Genomic DNA, 19,628 nt, shown 5'->3' on the forward strand with positions numbered 1-19,628 from the left:
AAAGCTGCGAGGGACCATAGAACAGTACCTCAGAACTGAGAGGGCTCTTAGAGCTCCAAAGCCTCCATTTCCCAGAGGAGGCAGCCGGGCCACAGCACAGGGAAAGCTTGTCCAGAGTCCCACAGCTCTGAAGTACAATCAGGCTTTGGACCCAGGTCCTCTGACGGCCGCCCCTCCCAATCCCGGCTCTTTGCCTGGTCTCAGCAAGGGTGTGGAAGCCTCCTAGAACAGCCTCCCCGGGCGCTGTCTCCCTCCTGCCCATCCCCAGCTCATGTTGCTTGGGCCTTATTCATAATGCAGCCCCTGCCTTTATCTCCGGAGAACCTGAGCTCTGTGAGCTGGGTCCCTCCCCTCCCTCCCCACTCAGGATCACGGGGTCTCCAGGCAGCTGCCCTGGAAGGAGCATTAAGATGCAGGGGTGGGGGAGGGAGGGGGAGGACCATTCCTGAGCTCTGTCCCGAGGTAGGTAGGCAGTGGGCAGCTCTCAGCAGGGTGAGACATGGTCCTCCCGCTCCTCCAAGGCCCAAGCAGAACTCCTGCCTTAATGGTACTGGGATAGCCCCGCAGCCCCAAGGAAGCCTTCTAGAAAGGGGCTGAGATCAGAAGCAAAGGAGGGCCGGGGCACCTGGGAAGGCACAGGTGGGGAAAGGCAGGACGGTGTGGACCAGAACTGCAGGCCAGGCGGGATGCTGAGCGGCCTGCCGGAGCCCAGGCCCTACCCAAAGGAGTCGCCAGAGCCCTGAGCCGCAGCGGGGAGCAGGGGGTGCTCGCAGCCGGGCCCGGCCAACCCTACATGGACATCTCCATCAGCGGCCGCGACCTGCGCTGTCTGCAGCTGGCCTGCGCTGCCCTGGGCCTGCTGGCCGGCAGCATCATTATCGGGGTGTCCGTCTCGTCCGCGGCGGCGGCCGTGGGGGGCATCTTCATCGGAGCCGCAGGCCTCGGTGAGTGGGAAGCTCTAGGCATGGGAGGGAGGGGGACGAGCCACAACGTGGGCAGTTGAGGCATTTAGGGAGGGGACTAAGGGGCTGGGAGGGAGAAGAGAAGGAAGAGGCCTGAAAGGGCGGCCTGGGTCCTTAAGAGGAAGGGAAGGAGGCCCTCACTGCCCCAGCCCACTGCCCAGCCGCAGGTAAATATCTTTGGTGATATCGTCTCCTCACTCAATGGGTTTATAAAAGACAACCAGAGGAAACCCTAGGCATAAGACGGAGGCTGCATGTGACAATGGACCCAGCCCTGGACTTGCATTTGACTCTGACACTCATCAAATGCCTCAGTTTTACCCTCTGTGCAATGGGGATGAGTTTACTCCTCTTTCACAAGGACGCTGAGATCCTGTAGTCACTGTTAGTAGCCCCCCTCCTCCCAGCAGCAGTGCCCCCAGCTGCTCCCGATAAAGGCAGGCGAGAACCTGGGCCCCTCCTTACTGTCCTTGGAGTCCCTGGGAGAGTGGACGGATGTGGGCAGGGAAAGGTGGGGTCCATCCATCCGCCTCCTCCTCCATCCCAAACAGCTGCCCGGTGCTCTTCAGTGTCTGAGAGGCAGAGGTCTGGGGGCGGCCGGAGTAGTGAGGGGATGCAGGTAAAGACCCAGAAGGACCGGGTAGATTTAAGCCAAATAGCGGGAAGAAGGTCCTAAAAAGCAGAGCTATCCCCAGTGAGGCAGATGCTCAGGAGGTAGAGAGGGTCTCATCCCTGGGGGTGTTCCAGTGGAAGCTGGCCCTTTCCCACCTGTGACGGGGGTTGGGAAGCTCAGAGAGGCCCAGGGCCGGCCTTGGCCCCTGGCTCTCCCAGAAGCCCGTGTCTCGCACAGTTTGTGCCGGAGAGGGGGGGGGGGGGGCGGCGAGATCCCAGACCGGTTGGTTTTCAGGGCCCAGAAGGCAGAATTCAGTCCCTGAGCTGCCAGGCCAGCCAGTGACCCAGCTCCGGAGGAGAGAGGAAGGAGCAGGTGGGGGCTGGATTCCCCGGTGTTGAATATCACCGTGACCTCATTCTCCTGACCCAGAAGGAAACAGAATAGCCCTTCTCAGGTGAACTCCCCTTATCTCAGCCTCCATCTCTCAGGCACTGAGCCTCAGGCTAAGGGACCCAGGGAGGGAAGCTGCCCTCCTGCAGGGGCAAGGATGGAGCCTAGCAACCAACGGCTGAGGCTCCACACTCTCAGGAGAGGACCCTGGCAGAGGGGCCCCAGGCTCCTCCCTGGCCACACACATGGAAGACTTTGGGGTCTTCCTAAGCCAGAAGGGACCTCCGAAGTGCCCCCCCAAGTTAGGAATCCTCTCTGCACTTCTTTGATCAAGGTCCATCCAGCCTATGCTTGTATACTTCCAAGGACAGAAGGCTCACTACCAAGCAGGTCGTCCGGTCCACTTTGGGGCAGGTCAAACTATTAGGGAGTTCTTCCCGCCATCCTCCTCTGTTCCCTTTGGGCTCAAACCCAATGAGCCTCACCTGCCTCACAAATGAGACTCCTCGGAAACTGAACACAGCCTTCGTGTCACGTCTCAACTCAGGCCTTCTCTTCTCCTGCCTGCACACCCCAGCCTACCTCCAGGCCCTTCCCAGCATCCTCTCTTCGTTTGTCCCTTTATCCCATCCTCCACTGGGCCAGCTCCTCCCGAGTGTCCTCCGACAATGAGGTCCCAGGCTTGGACACAGCTCAGCCCGGATAGCGCTTCATTGGAAACCCCAGGGTTTGGTGACCTGGACAGAAAGCCCCGAGCTGGCCAGTCCCAGAGCCATCCAACCAGCAGGACCTTCCTCCCACGGCTCCCACACCCAGACAAGGGCCAAGCTCTGCCCTGGGAGAGCGATAAGAGGAGGATGGGGAGATCCAAGGCCTGCCCCTGGCAGGGTTTGAGGTTCCCCCTCTGTAAAGCCAAGGGGGGCCGACTCAGGATCGTCTCAGTTCTGACCTTCTGTAGTCCATGTCAACACTCCCAGTGTGGTCCAAGAGGGAGACCCCTGACAAGGAGTATCCGAGGAGTTGTGGGGCCCCCTTTATTTCCTCGAGCACTGGGGCCAAGGACTTGCTATAATTTAGATCCAAGAGCTTCATCAATGATTTCCCAAAGTACAGAATCCATCATTAGAACCTGAAGTTCCAGATCAGAGTGTGGAGCCCAGAGCCCATGGGGGAGGATCCGGACTTTGGAGAGGCAGAGGGCACAGGGCCAGAGAGGGGAAGGCTGGTCACACATGGGGCACCCCGAACCCTCTGTCTTCCACGTCCCTCCTGTTCGTGACCCACTGACTCATTCTCCCTCCTTGTGACTCATAGTCCTCCAGCTGCTGGCCCACTTTGGACAACCCGAGTCCTCCAAATGTCCAAGCCCTGAGTCTCCGGCTTCTCCCCGACTCTCCGGCACCCCCTGGTTCCTGCCCCCACGTCCCCCTTTCTGAGTCAGACAGCTTGGGTTTACCTTCTAACTGTGAAGCCGGCCACCCTGTGAGTGTGGGCAGCCATCCCACTCCTCTGTAAGCTTCTTATCTGTGAGACGGAGGGCGTGGACTCGGTGGCCACTGACACAGTGATTGTCCCGAGTCTTGGGGGGGGGGGGACACGTCAGAACAAGAGTAGAGTTTGGAGTGGAACTCTGGGGGCTCACGGGGGCTCGTTCTCTCCCTCATGTCCAGGGCTCCTCATCTTGGTCTATCCCTTTCTGAATTCCCGGTTCAATCTGGATCGATTCCTGCCTTCCCTGGGTAAGTACCGCTGACCCCCTGGTGTCCGGGGAGGGGGAGATGGGTGATGGGGCGCGGGCCGGGAGGCTGGGTGATGGACCAGGAGGACAGAGAAGAAGCTCAGGAGCTAGTCAGAGGTTGCCCCCCGCAGCAGGAGCCAGGTTCAAAATGCAGCTCCAACATTGGGTAATCACCAGCTGGGGGTGGACTTTAATCCTGGAGCCTCAGTTGCTTCATCTGCAAAGGAGATGTTGTGCTACCTGTAGCTCCTCATTGAGGGACCAAGAGCTCTCAGGAGCTCGGGCAGCTGTTGCATGTGTGTGTGTGTGTGTGTGTGTGTGTGTGTGTGTGTGTGTGTGTGTGTGTGTTTGTATGAGGCTGCCTGTATTTGCATCTGTGTGGGTTTGAAGCCTTCACAGATGTGTTTAAATGTTGCTATGACAACAAGGATACCTTCGAGGACTTACATCCTGCTGGAGACACTCTTAGACAGATTTAGAAAAAAGTCGTTTCTCTTCCCCCTTGGCCCCTCCACTTCCCACCCAGCACAGCTTCTCCCAGTCGTGGAACCTCCCTTCAGTTACCCATCCCTTGCTGATCCTTGATCCCTCTTCATTGCACACAAAAAAAAATGAAGAGGACCAAAAATATCAAAATAAAAGCTATCATTTGTATGGCTCGTTAAGGTTTGCAGAGCATTTCACAAATATCTCATTTTATTTTCATTGCAATCCTGGGAGATATTATGCTCATTTGTACAGATGAGGAAACTGAGGCAGAAAGAGGTTAATTGACTTGCCCAGGATCATTTAGCCAGGAAGTATCTAGGGCTGAATTTGAACTTGAGTCTTCCCCACTCCAGATCCAGCGCTTCCCAGTGTCACCTGCTTGTGGCAGCTGCCACATGGTACCATGTGCCATTCAGTCAATATACAGTTATGGATGCCAGGCACGCTGGATGGGGGACATCGTGAGGGTAGTGGATAGCCAAGGAAATGGGGAGACCAAGATCAGGGAATCGGGGAAGGAGCTGCCTTGTCCACACTGCAATCACATCTCCCCTTGCAGGGAATCTAAGGATCCACCCCCAGCCTGGGAACAGTGGAGAGGAAGGGGCCCCCAGCGGTGGGGGGAAGAGTGAAGGTAAGTGAGGGGCCCCACAGTCCGACTGTCTAACCGTCCTTCCCCCTGGTCCCAGCCCAGCTCAGAGAGGGGACCCATGGCTCCAAGACCCCAAGTGGAGACTGGCCATCTTCAGGGAACTTAGGAGGGGACCGTGAGCAGATACGGGCCAGTCCAGATGCCTTTAACATCTCCTCTAACTGGCGTTCCAGGATCCTGCCTCCTCCTTTACTTAAGCCACCCACCAACAACTAGCATTTATTAAGCACCTACGGCGTTCTGCGCCACCCTGGAGATACAAAGACAAAAATGAAACAATCCTTGCTTCGAGAAGCTTGTATTCTATTAAGTGTGAGGAAAGACAACATGTATATTATTTGTGCAGCCCAGATAAATCCCCAATAAATACAAGGAATTGTGGAGGTGGGGACCTCTGTGTTCCTCCCAGCCTCACTAAGCTCTGCCTCCTTAAGGGCTTCTCTCCTTACCCTGATGTCATTAACTCCATCCCTAGGCTCTGGAACAGGGACGTCCTAGAACCCACCCTGTGTAACCAGGCTATCTCTTCTCCCATTATCTCCCCCGAGTCTTTCTTCTATCTTTAATGTTGGTCTTGCTTTTCCCCTTCCCCAAGGAATAAGAAGCCACATGTCCAACAGTCTTTCCACCGTGACGAGGACCCTGGAGAAACTGAAACCTGGCAGTGGCAATGCTAGTGGGAGCCGAGGGACAGAGGAGGGCTGAGGGGCCTTAGACTGGATGGTACTCGCTCCAATACAGTCTGCTGCTTGAAGATGCATCGCCCAGGAAAGAGAACAGGAATGGAGATCCCCCCAATCTGCCCCTCAAGCTCCCCAAGCTGGCTGTCTTGGCTTCTTTGGCCTGTGCTACTGGGACAGGGACCCAGCCGAATAATGCTAAACCCCAGACAATCCCAGTGTCACCAGAACAAAACAAGAACTGATAAAAACACAAGAGCACATCTCTAAAGCCAGGGGGTCATCTCACAGCTGGACTCCCCGGCACTGCCCAGCAGCTTCAGAGGGCGATGTTCAGCCCAGATGAGTTTCTTCTGGCCACTGGTAAGTGGAGGTAGGAGAGTCCAGGTCCTGGAGACTTCCCCAAAATCACATGGAGTCACAAAGGAAGCCAAGAAATTACAAACATCAGGAAGGCAGCAGGAGGCAGGATCGATCACACCACCCACATTCTACCCCTATGGCCCTACACAGGATGCATCTGGATTTTTTTTCCCAACCAATTTTCTTATTTCTTTGTCAGACTCAAAGTATGATTTCTTTTAAAACTGTCTTTTTTAGTATCATTTCACACCTATCAGAGTGACAGAAAAGGAAACTTGGTTGTTGGAGACAATGTGGGAAAACTGGGACATTAATGCACTGTTGCTGGAGTAGTGAACTGATCCAACCATTCTGGAAAGCTATTTGGAATTATGTCTACAGGGCTATAAAACTGTGCATACTCTTTGATTCACTAATATCACTGCTAAGTCTATATTTCAAAGACATCCAAAAAAAAAAAAAAAAGGGAAAAGGTCCTATTTGTACAAAAATATCTATAGCAGTTCTTTTTGTGGTGGCTAAGAATTAGAAATTGAAGGTATGCCCACCAATCGGGAAATGGTATATGGTCATAATTGAATATTATTGTGATATAAGAAATAACAAGCAGGATGATTTCAGAAAAACCTGGAAAGCCTTACAAGAACTGACGCACAGGGAAGAGAACAGAACCAGGAGAACGCTGTAGACAGTACATGACTTAGCTATTCTCAGTAATACAATGATCCAAGACAATTACAAAGGACTAATGATAAAGCACACTATCTGTCTCCTGAGAAGGAACTGATATTGACTGAATACAGACTGAAGCAAGCTATTTTTCACTTTTTTTCATTTTTCTTTCTTTTATTCAAGTCTGCTTGTACAAAATGACTAATATGGAAATGTTGTGCATAATTGTATATGTAGAACCCATATGGGATTGTTTACATCTGTGGGGGAGGGGGAGAGAAAGGAGGAAGGGAAAAGTAAAATTTGGAACTCAAAACTTTAAATACATTTTTTAATTGGGGGGTGGGAAAGACTATCTCTTTTCTTCACTTTTGATCCACTGTCTGGTTTCATTTTTAAATGTTGGGAAATTATCACATGTAAGACTGGATTATGGTTCTTTTGAAGTCCACCATCTCTCCCTGACTTGTCTCACATTTAAACATAGGATACGAGACGAAGAGTCAGAAGGCCAAGTTCAAGTTCCACATTCTTCTACATACTGGCTGTGTGCAAATCCCCAAATCTCCTCTGAGCTTCATTTTCCTCATCTATCAAATAAGGTCTCTTCTAATTATATATATGCTTGTAATTCAATGTTCTCTGAGAAAGCAGTATCCTTGCTCTTGGCCCAGACCGGGCTTATTCTTCAAAGTCCATCTCAAGCCCATCTCCTTGCCTGGCTAACTTTTCAGTATGATTGGGAATAAGTCTGTGACCCAGGGACTCCCGAACTTCCAGGACTCACTCATGTCCCAATCAGGGGAGACTCAGGGGATCAGGGAGCAAAATTGGGGTCAAGGTGGGGATGGTGAGGGAATTCTGAGTTGTGCATGGGGCAAACCATATGGGTATCTCACTGCTTTCCCCTCTCTAGTCCTCCATATAATCTACACTCAACTCTCCAATTCATGCACTGTGAGATGTTGACCCCATTCCTTTTTCTCTCTGGGTGTGTCTAAATCAGTGAAACTTGGGGGATGGGTTAGCTGAGCCCAAAGGTTTTTAAAAATTCTAAACTTCTAGGGTCTGACTTATACACTCAAACTAAGATGGACACAGGAGACTCAGGGTGGCTCCGGCCTGTACCCTTTTGATGTCTCCTATACTTAGAACATCTCCCCTTCCTCTTTTCACTTTTTGAAATAATCTGGAGAAATGAAGAGCCTGAGATTTGGAAATTGAAAGCCCAAATTTATAGCATGGCACTGCTCCTTAGCATCTGAGGTCATGGGCAAGGTTCTTCCTGAACCTGATGTAGGCCTCCAAATCTACAAAATAAAGGAGTTTGAAGGATAGATTTCAGGGCTCTATAAACTTGGAAGAGAAAAAACACACTTTATTTTTTTAACTTTTTTATTGTTTTCTTTTTTCTGGTTATATGTGCACATTAATTTTTAAAATACATATTTCTTTATGAATCATGTTGAGAGAGAAAAATCAGAACAAAAGGGAAAAACCATAAGAGAAAAGAAAACAAAAGAAAAAGGAAAAAAAAAAAGTGAATATGGCTTGTATTACTTTATACTCAATCTCCATGGTTCTCTCTCTGGATGCAGATGGCATTTTCTATCCAAAGTTTATTGGAATTGCCTTGGATCACTGAACCGTTAAGAACTGCTGATCGTCACACAATCTTGCTGGTTCTACTTGTTTCTCACAACATCAGTTTGAACACACCTTATTTTCATCAACCTCTACATAAAATCTAACATTTCTTTCAATTATGAATATTTTTTTAAAAATCATTCTTCTAAGGAGGGGTCCATAGGCTTGACTAGACAGTGCCCAAGTGCTGGAACTCTGTCTTCCCAGAAATCAGCTGGAATCAGGATCACTAAATGTCTTTATTTTTGATCTTTTACAGTCAAGTTCAGGGGGTTAGGCCTAGCTGCCTCACACACACCTTCCTCCCTCAAATGCCAGGAGAGACTGAGTCAGCTTCCTTGTCTCACTTCCTCTTCCTCCTCCTCCTCCTTCCACACACATCACTCCCCCCTCTTTGTCCCACCAATCAAGTCAGCACAGAACAACTGGAGAGGGTCAACCTTCAAACAAGTTAATAAGGAACTATCCAATTGGCAATTAGTCTCACGTGCTTCATTATCCAAGTGCATTGCTCAGTTCTAGCCCTTTAGACCCAAGGAGTCCAGATGGCTACAGTGGAGTTCGGGAAAGAGTCCAGAGTTGGCAACAAAAGGACTTGGGTTGCTCAAAACCTGACTTTGTCATTCATTATCTGTGTGATCCTAAGTAATAGCAAAATTGTGGGATGATCAGCTGTGAATGACTTTGCTATTCTCAGCAATACTATGATCCGTGACTATTCTGAAGGACTTATGATAAAAAAAAAAAAAAATGCTATCTATAACCGAAGAAAGAACTGATTGTGTCTGTATGCAGATTGAAACATACTTTTTTTCCTTTATTTTTCTTCTTTTTAAAAGCTTTTTTATTTTGAAAACAAATGCATCATTTTCAACATTCACCCTTGCAAAACCTTATGTTCCAATTTTTTTCTCCCTCCCCTTTTTTCCCACCTCCTCTCCTAGTATCCAATATGTTAAACATGTGAAATTCTTCTGTACATTTCCCCACAATTATCATGCTGCACAAGAAAAATCAGATTAAAAAAGGGAAAAAATGAGAAAGAACACAACATGCATTATTTTATTTTTCTTGAAGGGATTTTGGAGGGGGGTAGGGAAGAGGGAAGGGAAATATATATGTTTTTTCTCCACAACATAACTTTTATGTAATTGTTTTGCATAAAAGACCTATGATCCTATGACCCTGTCCATCTCTAAATCCTATGATCAGTACAGGGATCATTTCCTCCAAGAAGCCTCCCCTGATTCACCAACTTTTACTTTTTTCCCTAAATATTGCAGGGTATCTGGACCCCATCTCATGGTCCATTGGCATCCAAATTATGATCTGTGTGTCTGGGTTTTATCTACTTATATAGATTGGGAGCTCCCTAAGGGTAAGACCTGGTCAATGTCCTGCTCATTTCACTTAGTCCCCTGACTATAGTGCTAAGCATGGATTGAAAGAAGCCATACAGAAGATAATCACACTTTGAGGTCTTTGTCTGCTGTCCAATAAGTAGAAAGGCTGGAAAGGATCCTAGACCTAGAATTGGAAGGAATCGCATTTTACTTCATTTTACAGGTGTAGTGAGGCTGTCTCCCACATTATGAAGCTGAAGGAAGGCAGAAGAGACATCTCTAGCCTCCCTCCCCCCACTGTTCTCCCAAGGAGACTTTATTTCCTACAGGGAATCAAGAGTTTGGGGCCAGATGTTTAGTTGTTCTGCTTTCCTCAGAGAGAGGGGCTACTAGAATTACATCTATCCACTGCCTTATCTTCTTAATCTAGGAGATGTAGTTTTCATGTTCAGGCTAAAATTCTGATTGCTATTTATTTGGGGGAAAGTAAGATCTCAAGCTTTATATTCAAGACTTAAATTCCTTCCCACAAATGAATTTCACAATGAATACACAGAATGAGTAGCAGATGAACCCATTTATCCAGGTTGTTAGCAAAACAGATACCAGATTTCTGAAAATCCTGGATAAACTTACAAGAACTGATGCTAAGTGAAGTGAGCAGAACCAAGAGAACATGGTACACAGTAACAATAAGATTATGGGATGGTCAACTTGATGAACTCAGCCCTTTTTAACAATAAGGTGATTCAAGGCAATTTCAATAGACTTGGGATGTAAAATGTCATCCACATCCAGAGAGAGAAACTATGGAGACCGAATGTGGATCAAAGCATAACATTTTTACTTTTATTGTTGTTTCTTTGTTTGCTCAGATTTTTTTTTCTTTCTCATGTTTTTCCCCTTTTAATCAGATTTTTCTTGTGAATCATGATGAATATGGAACTATGTTTAGAAAAATTGCATGTTTAATCTAGATTGAATTGCTTGCTGTCTTGGGGAGGGAAGGGGGGGAAGGAGGGAGAAAAACTTGGAACACAAGGTTTTGCAAAGGTGGGTGTTGAAAACTATCTATGCATGTATTTAGGAAAATAAAATACTATTTAAAAAAGCAGACATCAGAGAAAATAGACAGAGACAACACAGAGCAAAAAAACTTTCTTGTTGCGAGCGAGGTCACTCATTTCAGCAAAGAAAGAGGCCCAGATTTCATCCAAGGGCAAATTCTCCAGTCTTTAGTGTAGCAAATTTAGGATTGGGACATTATGGAGACAGATAGTTTTTTCTAGTCATTATCTTCTCAGTCTAATTCTCCTTCCAGCAATCTGAAGTGGGCTTGGCATTGCTCATCCTTTCTCTCTCAAAACTGAAAAGCAAAAGCAATCAGCAGGACTGCAAAGCCTGAAGAGAACAAAGAAAAGCTCTCTTCTCTCCCACTCTTATCAACTTTACCTTACCCTTCATGCAGACTCAGGAATTATGCTCCATCAATGAGGAACGTCCTGTATCTATGGGCTTTGGGTCTCACGTTGCACAGGTGAGAAAATTGAGACTAATGAAGATGAAGTGACCTTAAAATAAAAAGATTATATGGGAAGAAAGCATCACTGTTGGCATTTAAACTCTGGCCTTCTGAATCCTATATTAATCCATTTATCTTCAGAGCTCCAGCCCTAGAATACATCTTAATTAATTGGTGGCTGAATATGTTTCATCAAGCCCACTTTACCTACTACATCTAAGTATTGGGCCTTGCTTTGACTACCCCATCCCTCCCTAACCACTCACATGGGTCACCTTGAATCACACCACCCTTCCACCCAACATTTTCTACCTCTCCAGAACAAAACTCCTTTCCCTGGTCATCTCTTGTCCTTTCCATTACAGCATAAGATCCTTGAGGGTAGAGACTGACTATTTTTAGTATCCCTAGAATTTAATATAGTGCTAGTACATATTAAGCACTTATTCATTCATTAATTCCATGTCATGCTATAAATTAAGCCAGAAGACATAGAAAATTCAACAACTAAAGAGAAGTAGATGAGAAATGAAGTAGGTAGAGTGCTTGATCTCTAATCAAGAAAACTTGAATTCAAATGTGTGATCCTGACCAAGTCACTTCACTATTCTCTGCCTCAGTTTCCTCCTCTGAAAAGTGGGAATAATAATAGAATTTGAACCTCAGAGAGTTTATAAGGATAAAATAGATAATATTTGAAATGTGCTTTAGAAATCTTAAGTGCTATATCAATACTAGATGCTATTATTATTATGGAAAGATGGTTCATAGATAGTGAAGCTACCAGATTAAACTCTCTTATCACAGCCCTGACTGTATATAAAGGAAGGCATGATGGCTCTGAAGAAACAATGGGAAGAGTGACTAAAGGAGGCTAAGTATACACTGAAAAAGTTTATGCTGGAGGCAATGCACTTGAGAAAATATGGATGGCAAGCGACTGGAAGGAGAAGATACCAAGGCTTGGAAAGAACATTAGGCTTTTAGATGATTAGCATCCCCTCTCCATGAACAAAAGAACAATAACTATTTAATGATCTGTTCTTCATCTATATGACATTTTATATGAAAAAAAAATTACCCACACATTGAAAGCATCCTGGATAAGGTAGTAGAAGAGAATAGTGATGTTATATTCCATGGCATGCCACATATTTACCATCACACAATTAACTGAAAGGGGACAAGAGCCCAGGCTCTCACTATGACTGTTGTTGGTTCACTAACCAAAGGCATTTGATTTGATCAAAATACTATCTTAAAAGCTTCAAAGAGTTCTCTCCCAGGCACAAATCAAAATTATACAAGATGCTTTACAAGATGTAGCAATCTGGTACATTACCACTCTGATCATTAATATCAAGTGAGACATGAAATAGAGATTTATCTGTCAAAGATGTTTACTACTGTCATGGGAGAGAGAGAGAAATCCAATTTGAAAAGAGATGGTGAAGTCTTCCAGATGTTCCTCATGGTGGATGACATTGTGCTGATTGCATCAAGCCCCAGAACACTGCAGAGACTCCTAGAAAAGATCTGTAATATCTCCAAAGAATATGTCCTATCTATATAGGGAAATTCAAGTGGATAAAGAATGCCTGCAATTAGATGGACAACATTTATTATTATTAATAGAAGATTGCTTGGAGGCACCAAGAGATTAGATCAATCAAGTCATTGGCAAGCAGGCACTGTGATAGGTTTTGTGTTCCAAAGTCTAAAACTGTCTTTGTTCTCAAGGATCTTATGATATTATCAGGGAAATAACATATACACATGTAAGCAACCCAAGGTTTACATAACAAACATACAAAATAAGGTGTGGGAGAGAGTCTATTTGTAGCTAGAGGGATGAAGAAAGTCTTCATGTAGGAGATAGCACATCACCTGAGATTGAGAGATATTCACTATCCTTTCCTCTTTTCATATTCCCCTAAATGTAACCCACTAAGATAGCCCAACAGCCTGTGCTTATGTGTCTTCCAGTTCTGACTTTCTGTGTTCTATGTATGTTCTCAGATTTCTATGTTACATGTATGTTCTGTGTTCTATGTATGTTCTCAGATCTTTATTCCTGAAATTCTTTCTAGCTCTGACATTCTATGTTCTGCATCCTGATCTAATTACATAGTGCCTGGCTCATCGAAAGAGCTTAATAAATGCTTAATTTAAAAAACCTTCCAGACTCTTAGAGTCTAAGAATTACAGATCATATAATTTCTAGACTGCCAACCCCTCCTACAGCCCATAAACATTTATAAAGCAGATAGAGTGAGTAGAGCAGTAGGGGAAGTACATAATATTCACAATGCTTTCAGCCCCCTCCTTATGCTGGGAACACATGGGGGAGGTATTGAAGGAGGGAGGGGCAATTAGGTGATGCAGTAGATAGAGTGCCAGACCTGAAGTCAGGAAGACTCATCTTCTTGAAATTAAATCTAGCTTTAAATACTTAATAGCTGTGTGATCCTGGGCAAGTCACTTAGTTCAATTTGCTTCGATTTCCTTCTCTGTAAAATGGAGAAGGAGATGGCAGACCACTCCAGCATCTTTGACAAGAAAACCTCAAATAGGGTCAGGAAGAGTTGTACACTACTGAAAAATAACTCAGCAACAGTTGAAGGAGGGAGATGTTCCCTTTGAATCCATCCAGTCCATGCATCCAACTGTCCCTCAATCTATTTTGATAAGATCCATCTGTACCCTGTTCTCTCTCACATTTTAGTGTCTTTTGGACCTAGTCAGGAGTGTACAGTTGCCTCTGAGCCTGCTAAAGGAGGGGACACGAAAGAGATTGTCATCAACAATGGCTTCTCCTCCTTGTTGTGTGAAGTTGGGAGGATATGCTGGATGCAAAGAACTGGCTAATGTGCAAGGGAACATCTCCCCACATAGAAAGTGGAATACTTGGCCTATGTCCTGTCTAAGGATTACCATCCTGAGATAAACACATGGACACACACACACATACATACACACACACAACACATCAGCTGAAGAGGCAATAAAAGAAGATGAGAATTCTCATGTAGTGGATTGCCCATGCCTTAAGAAGGGGAAGGTACCCCTGATAATCTGACTTTTCCTGTCCCTTGGCATTTTTCCAGTTGCCTTTATCAATCTATTGTTTATTTTTCCTTTGTTTCATTTTTTGGTTGCACATGCATATTAATTTTTAAAATACATATTTCTTTATGAGTCGAGTTGAGAAAGAAAAATCAAACAAAAGGGAAAAACCACAGAAGAGAAAAAAAAACAGAAAAAGTAAGTGAGCATAGCATGTGTTAATTGAGACTCAATCTTCATAGTTCTATCTCTGATTGCAGATGTCATTTTCTACAAAGTTAATTGAAATTTCCTTGGATTACTAACCCCCTGAGAAGAATCAAGTCTTTCATAATTGATCATCTCACAATCTTGTTGTTACTGTGTATAATGTATTCCTGGTTCTACTTGTTTCGCTCAGCATCAGTTTGTGTAAATCTTTCTAGGCCTTTCTAAAATCAGCTTGTTCATTTTTATACAACAATAATATTCCATTGCCTTCATATACTACAACTTGTTCCTCCATTCTCCAATTGATGGGCATCTACTCATTTTCCATTTCTTTGCCACCCCAAAAGAACTGCTACAAATATTTTTGCACGCGTGGGTCCTTTTCCCTCCTTTCTAATTTCCATGGGATATAGACCCAGTAGTGGGACTGCTGGGTTAAAGGGAATCTGTTGGTTATCTCAGGCCAGGAGCACTGGACTTGGAATTAATCAGACCTGGATTTGAAAACTCTCTCTGCCACTAAGTGTGGAACACTGGGAAAGTTACTTTGCTTCTGAGCCTCACTTTCATCACCTGTAAAATGGGGATAGTAAGCTTTGAACTATATGATGGAAGTGGTTTGTACACCTTAAAAGTCTACAAAAATGTTAGCCGTCATTGTTATCTGGAGTTCAGGGCCCTTCGTACTGGAGGCGAATTTCAGCACCTCGTGTGTGGACAGATCCAGGGGAGTTTGGTACAGACCTCGAATTGATCCTTTCCATTCAGGAAATACGTGGAGGCTCCTCAGCCTGAATCCACAGGAGAGGGAGTTTCAATATACCTCCTAGTTCCAGGCCTGCGAGAACTGGGCGAGTACTTAGCTGCAAGGTTGTTGGAAATTCCTAAGGGTGAAGGTTAGGTGTGGAGAGGAAGGGGAAGGAGCTAAAAAAGACAAGTGGAGGGATGGAGTGGGGGGAGGAAGAGAGGGAAAAGGTCCTCTCCTATCGGCTGGCTCAGAAGTGAAAAGGGGAGCAAGGTGGTTAGGTCGGAGAGTCGGCGCCCACTGGGTGGGCCCGCCATGTTCTTCCCGCCTGGGAATAGTGGAATTGCGTGTGGCTCCCTTGCTCCCTCCCTCTCTTGCCTGTTCGCTCGCTAGTCCTCCTGCCCGCCCGTTCAGCCCCTCCCCGCGCCACGGCCGCTGGGCGCCTGGAAGCCTTGATCTTGGAGGCAGCCGCTCGAACCGCCTCCCCGGCAGCCCCCGGGCCAGGCCCCCACCCGGGCCCGTGCCCGGTGCTGGAGGGATGGTTTCTTCTAAAGGGGGTGGGGAGACCAAAGCCTAGCTCATATGAGGGAAGGCTCAGAACCCAGCCCCGCCCGCTGCCTCCACTCAGGGAGCCCAGTCCAGGATCTCCAAGCGGCTTGCGAACCTGGAGCCGAGCCAGACTCCTGCCTGTGATGGACTCGACGCCCCCCAATTCCCCGGCCCCCCAATACCTGTCGCTCTGCCGCTCTGCTAAATTCGCCTGCCTCTCTCCCCTTGACCCACACCCCCGCTGACGGCAAAGTTTGTGCTCCAGGAGGGGAGGCGCGCAGCCCCCCGTCCCGGGGAGGCTTCTCTTCTGGGCGCCGCATCGTCCGCGGTCCTGTCTCCCGGGGGACTCCCGCCCCAGCTCAGGCCCCGCTGCCAGCACCTGCTGCTCCGGACTCCTGGCTCCAGGCAAGTGAGGGAAGCGGATTGGGAGGGAACGAGGTGGGGGTGGGGGCGAGAGCAGCGGGAAGAAAGAGGGAGAGGAGGGCCAGGTACACCCAAATCCCACGCCGCAGGCGGCCCCGGGCGGGTCAGGGAGAAGGGTCAGGAGCACAGAAAGCCGGTGGCGAGGAGCTGCCCTGAGCGGGGGCTGAGCGCGGACCTCTCCGGGGGCTCCGGGCTCTGACCTCTCCCCGGCTCGGGGCTCCCATCTCTGGCTGCACTCGGAGCTCTGGGCTCTCATTTCTCCCGGGCTCTGATTGCTTAGCGGGCTCTGAGCCGGGCCACCTGTTGAATGCATGGCGTTACTCCCCCCAAGGCTGAGGCTCGGGCAGCTTGTTCCCGGAGGACGCTGGGAGGGAGAGGGGAGAATCGTTCCACATGAAGGCAGACCTCAGTCTAAGCAATTTCCCAAACGGAAATGCAGCCCCGGCCCAAGGAGTCTTCTCCTCACAAAAGCACCCCGCCCCACCCCCCTTTGCTTTTAAGTAGCATAATCTTCCCACGGGCTGGGGAGCCTTTGGGGTTATCAGGCCCCTGGGATCTGCCTAGAACAGCTCTGATCCTTCTGCCCATCCCCCGCCTCCCCCACGTTCCCCGGCTCCTCCATCGGTAAATGGAAGTGGCGGCTGGAGTTGGGAGGGACGTTAAAAGACCAACAACCTTCTCATTGTAAAGATCTACCGCCTCTGAACATATTAGATGATTAATCAACTTGATTTACATCCAATGAGCAGTATAAAGCCCTGCCTAGGAATCAACAAGCACCTGGTACTATATGCATGTGTCTGTGTGTACATGCTGCCCGATGTGTGTACAGACATGTAGAGGTATCTGTATGTATATGTGCCTGACTCCCGGCTCAGAGTCCTCCCCCATAGGGGACGTTGCTTTATGTGTCATGGAGGAACTGGGGAACTAGCCCTGCCTGGGTCCACAGATTCATGGGAGCGAACCTTAGGGATTAGAGAACCTTAGCTCTCACAGGGATTCCATTTCTTCCCTGCTAGACTCTCTCCCACTCCCCACAGTGGCTATTTGTAAGACTCCTAATGTTCATCCAAGATTGTTCTGGATCTTCTTTTCTCTCTACCTTTTCTCAGTGACTTCATAAATTCCCATCAATTCAATTGATATCTCTGTGCAAACCACTCCCAGAACTTCATCGTAGCCTCAGTTTCTCTCTTTCATATTTCCAACTGTCTGCTGGATAGACCAATATCCCAAAGGCATTTGAAATCCAATATGTCCGAAAGAACATTTATCATCTTCCTCCTTCCACCTCAGCTCAGCCCATTCTGAACTTCCCTGTTTTGTGGAGGGCACCACCATCCTTCCAGTGAAACAGGCCTTGATGCCTTGCTCTACCTTACACCTCACTTTAATCCAATGCCAAGTTTTCCCTCATAAGATCCCAAAGTTTAGAGCTCACAATTTCTCTGGGTCGCAGAGCTAGTAAATATCTAAGGCAGGATTTGAATCCAGTACTCTATCCAGTAGTAGCTTCTCATAGGTCATAAAAGTAGAAGAGCTAGGATGCAAAGCCAAGATTTCTTATTCCAAATTCCATGTCCTTTTGATGGGGTTCTCATGGCAGTCAGGGAGTTGTGGTAATCCCTTTTTGATGGGAGGCGAAGGTCCTTAGTGAAAGAACTCATCGAAAGAACTCTTAGTGAAAGAATTCATGAACCGGAAGAGTTTTAATGGCAAAAATGGAAACCTACTGTTGGATGAGAAATCAGCTTTGCTAGAAAAACTGATTTCTCCAGTGGCAAAGTCCTATTAGGGAAATGGAGGCTGGCACTGAGAAGAGAATGTCTTCACAGCGGGCAGGAGTCCCGGCAGCTATGCCAAAGAGGCAAGGCATGCTACTTTGGACATTGCAAAGAAATGAATAACAGAAATTTACTTTAGGAGCAGATCTTGGTGGGGACTGGGGGCAGTTTGAGCTGATCAGACCAGGATCTCCCAATTGAAATTACTTTGAAGGTTTTTTTCAGCCTGAATTTGAATGGAGATCCGGCTATCATTGGGGGTGATTTGCCTTAGAAATGGCCCAGCCAGGAGGATATGCTCTCATAGACTCTCTGGAGTCTGGGAAAGGGGATCAGGAATCAAAGGAGACAGAATTTGAGTGTTAATTTTACAAATCAAAAGGGAACACACCCCATCACTTTCATCTGCACCTGCCTCTACAATCTCTTTCACATGTAGGCCCTTTTTTTCTTTCACCCAACCATCACCTTGTGCAAGCCCTGACCACTCCTTCCCTAAACTACTGCAGTAGCTTCCCTGCTTTAAGCCCCTTCCTACTACACGGAATTGCCAAATTGATATCCCTTGTTTCTCCTTCTCCTTTTTTTTTTTTTTTTTTTTTTTTTTTTTTTTTTGAGACCATCAGGATTAAGTTACTTCCCCAGGGTAACACAGCTAGTAAATGTTTGAGGCCAGATTTGACCTCAAGTCCTGATTCCTGAGTCCTCCCGATACTTGATCTACTCACTGCACCACCTAGTTGCCCCCCAATTGATATTCCTAAAGTACACATCTAACCATGTCATTCTCATGCTTAAGTTCCCCATTACCTGTAGGTTACAACATATCCCTCTTTCTTTGACTTTTAAAGTTCTTTGCAGTCTGACTAGAGTTTCCCTTTCATGGGTGCCTACCTCTCCCCATGATGCACTCTGTTCCAGCCCAACCAACCTTCCTTCTGTTCCCCATCTATGAAATTCCATGTCCTGCCTCTGCCCTTTGCATAGTCTATCCTCTCTACTTGGAATACTCTTCCTCACCCCCTAATCTTCTTTAAGGAAGCCCTAGTTTCCTTCAAGGCTTGGCTCTTGTTACCTCCTCCCAGACTTCTTGACTGATTCACTTGACTGTGCATGCCTTTTCCATCACTGGGTTTTTCTTTTGCATAAATCCTAGATTTACTCACCTTTGAGCATATTGTATTCCCCTGATAGGATGTCGGCTCCCTGAAGGCATACACAATCTCACTTTTGTATTTGTCTATCTGAGCAATAGAACATCCTAAATGGGTTCAGCACTCCTAGTAGGTATCAAATAAATGCTTGTTGGTTGATTGATCCCTGAGCCTTCTTCTTGAGACTGCCTTCCAAGCTTACCATTACTTACTACTGCAGCCCATTTACTTGTGCTATTATCTAGCTCCCATCTGTACACTTTGTATATAATGATAGCAGGATAGATCTCTAGAAAAATGGCTCCAAATCTCTATATAGTTAAATTTAGCCTTAATAGCACTCCCGCTCTCCCTCCTTCTCCCCTTCTTCCTTCTCCCCTCCTTTCTCCTCCTCCTCCCTCTATAACTTGCTGAACATAACTACCAGGATATAGGAGTATGCTGGAGTTCAGTAAGCATTTGCCCCTCAGAAATTGGCAAACAAAATCAGGGCTCAATTCATTGTTTTTCTGGTGATCTAAATTTTTTAAAGTGATGGGAAATATGCTAAAAGGGCAGATTAAATATAAAAGTGCATCCTGTGTGCATTTTCCCCAGACATCCTGTTGTTAAATGTTTACCAA

The 19,628-nt window shown here is 46.9% G+C and overlaps 1 protein-coding gene across 1 annotated transcript; it reads left to right on the forward strand.

Moving 5' to 3' along the window:
- The first annotated feature begins 793 nt into the window (after positions 1-793).
- KNCN (kinocilin) lies at positions 794-5,060 on the forward strand. The gene is made up of 4 exons (XM_074264648.1): positions 794-944; positions 3,636-3,704; positions 4,752-4,826; positions 4,882-5,060. Exons 1-4 carry the CDS (start codon positions 794-796, stop codon positions 5,058-5,060), a joined length of 474 nt encoding a protein of 157 aa, XP_074120749.1.
- The last annotated feature ends 14,568 nt before the right edge of the window (positions 5,061-19,628 follow it).

The sequence above is a fragment of the Sminthopsis crassicaudata genome, chromosome 4, assembly GCF_048593235.1.
Source record: "Sminthopsis crassicaudata isolate SCR6 chromosome 4, ASM4859323v1, whole genome shotgun sequence".
Lineage (NCBI taxonomy): Eukaryota > Metazoa > Chordata > Mammalia > Dasyuromorphia > Dasyuridae > Sminthopsis > Sminthopsis crassicaudata.

What these genes read in the sequence shown, in the direction of transcription:
- KNCN (XM_074264648.1), top strand. Translation starts at nt 794, where the DNA reads ATGGACATCTCCATCAGCGGCCGCGACCTGCGCTGTCTGCAGCTGGCC. An exon ending in TCGATTCCTGCCTTCCCTGG is followed by an intron (nt 3,705 to 4,751) that starts GTAAGTACCGCT and finishes CTCCCCTTGCAG; the next exon opens with GGAATCTAAGGATCCACCCC. An exon ending in CGGTGGGGGGAAGAGTGAAG is followed by an intron (nt 4,827 to 4,881) that starts GTAAGTGAGGGG and finishes CCCTGGTCCCAG; the next exon opens with CCCAGCTCAGAGAGGGGACC.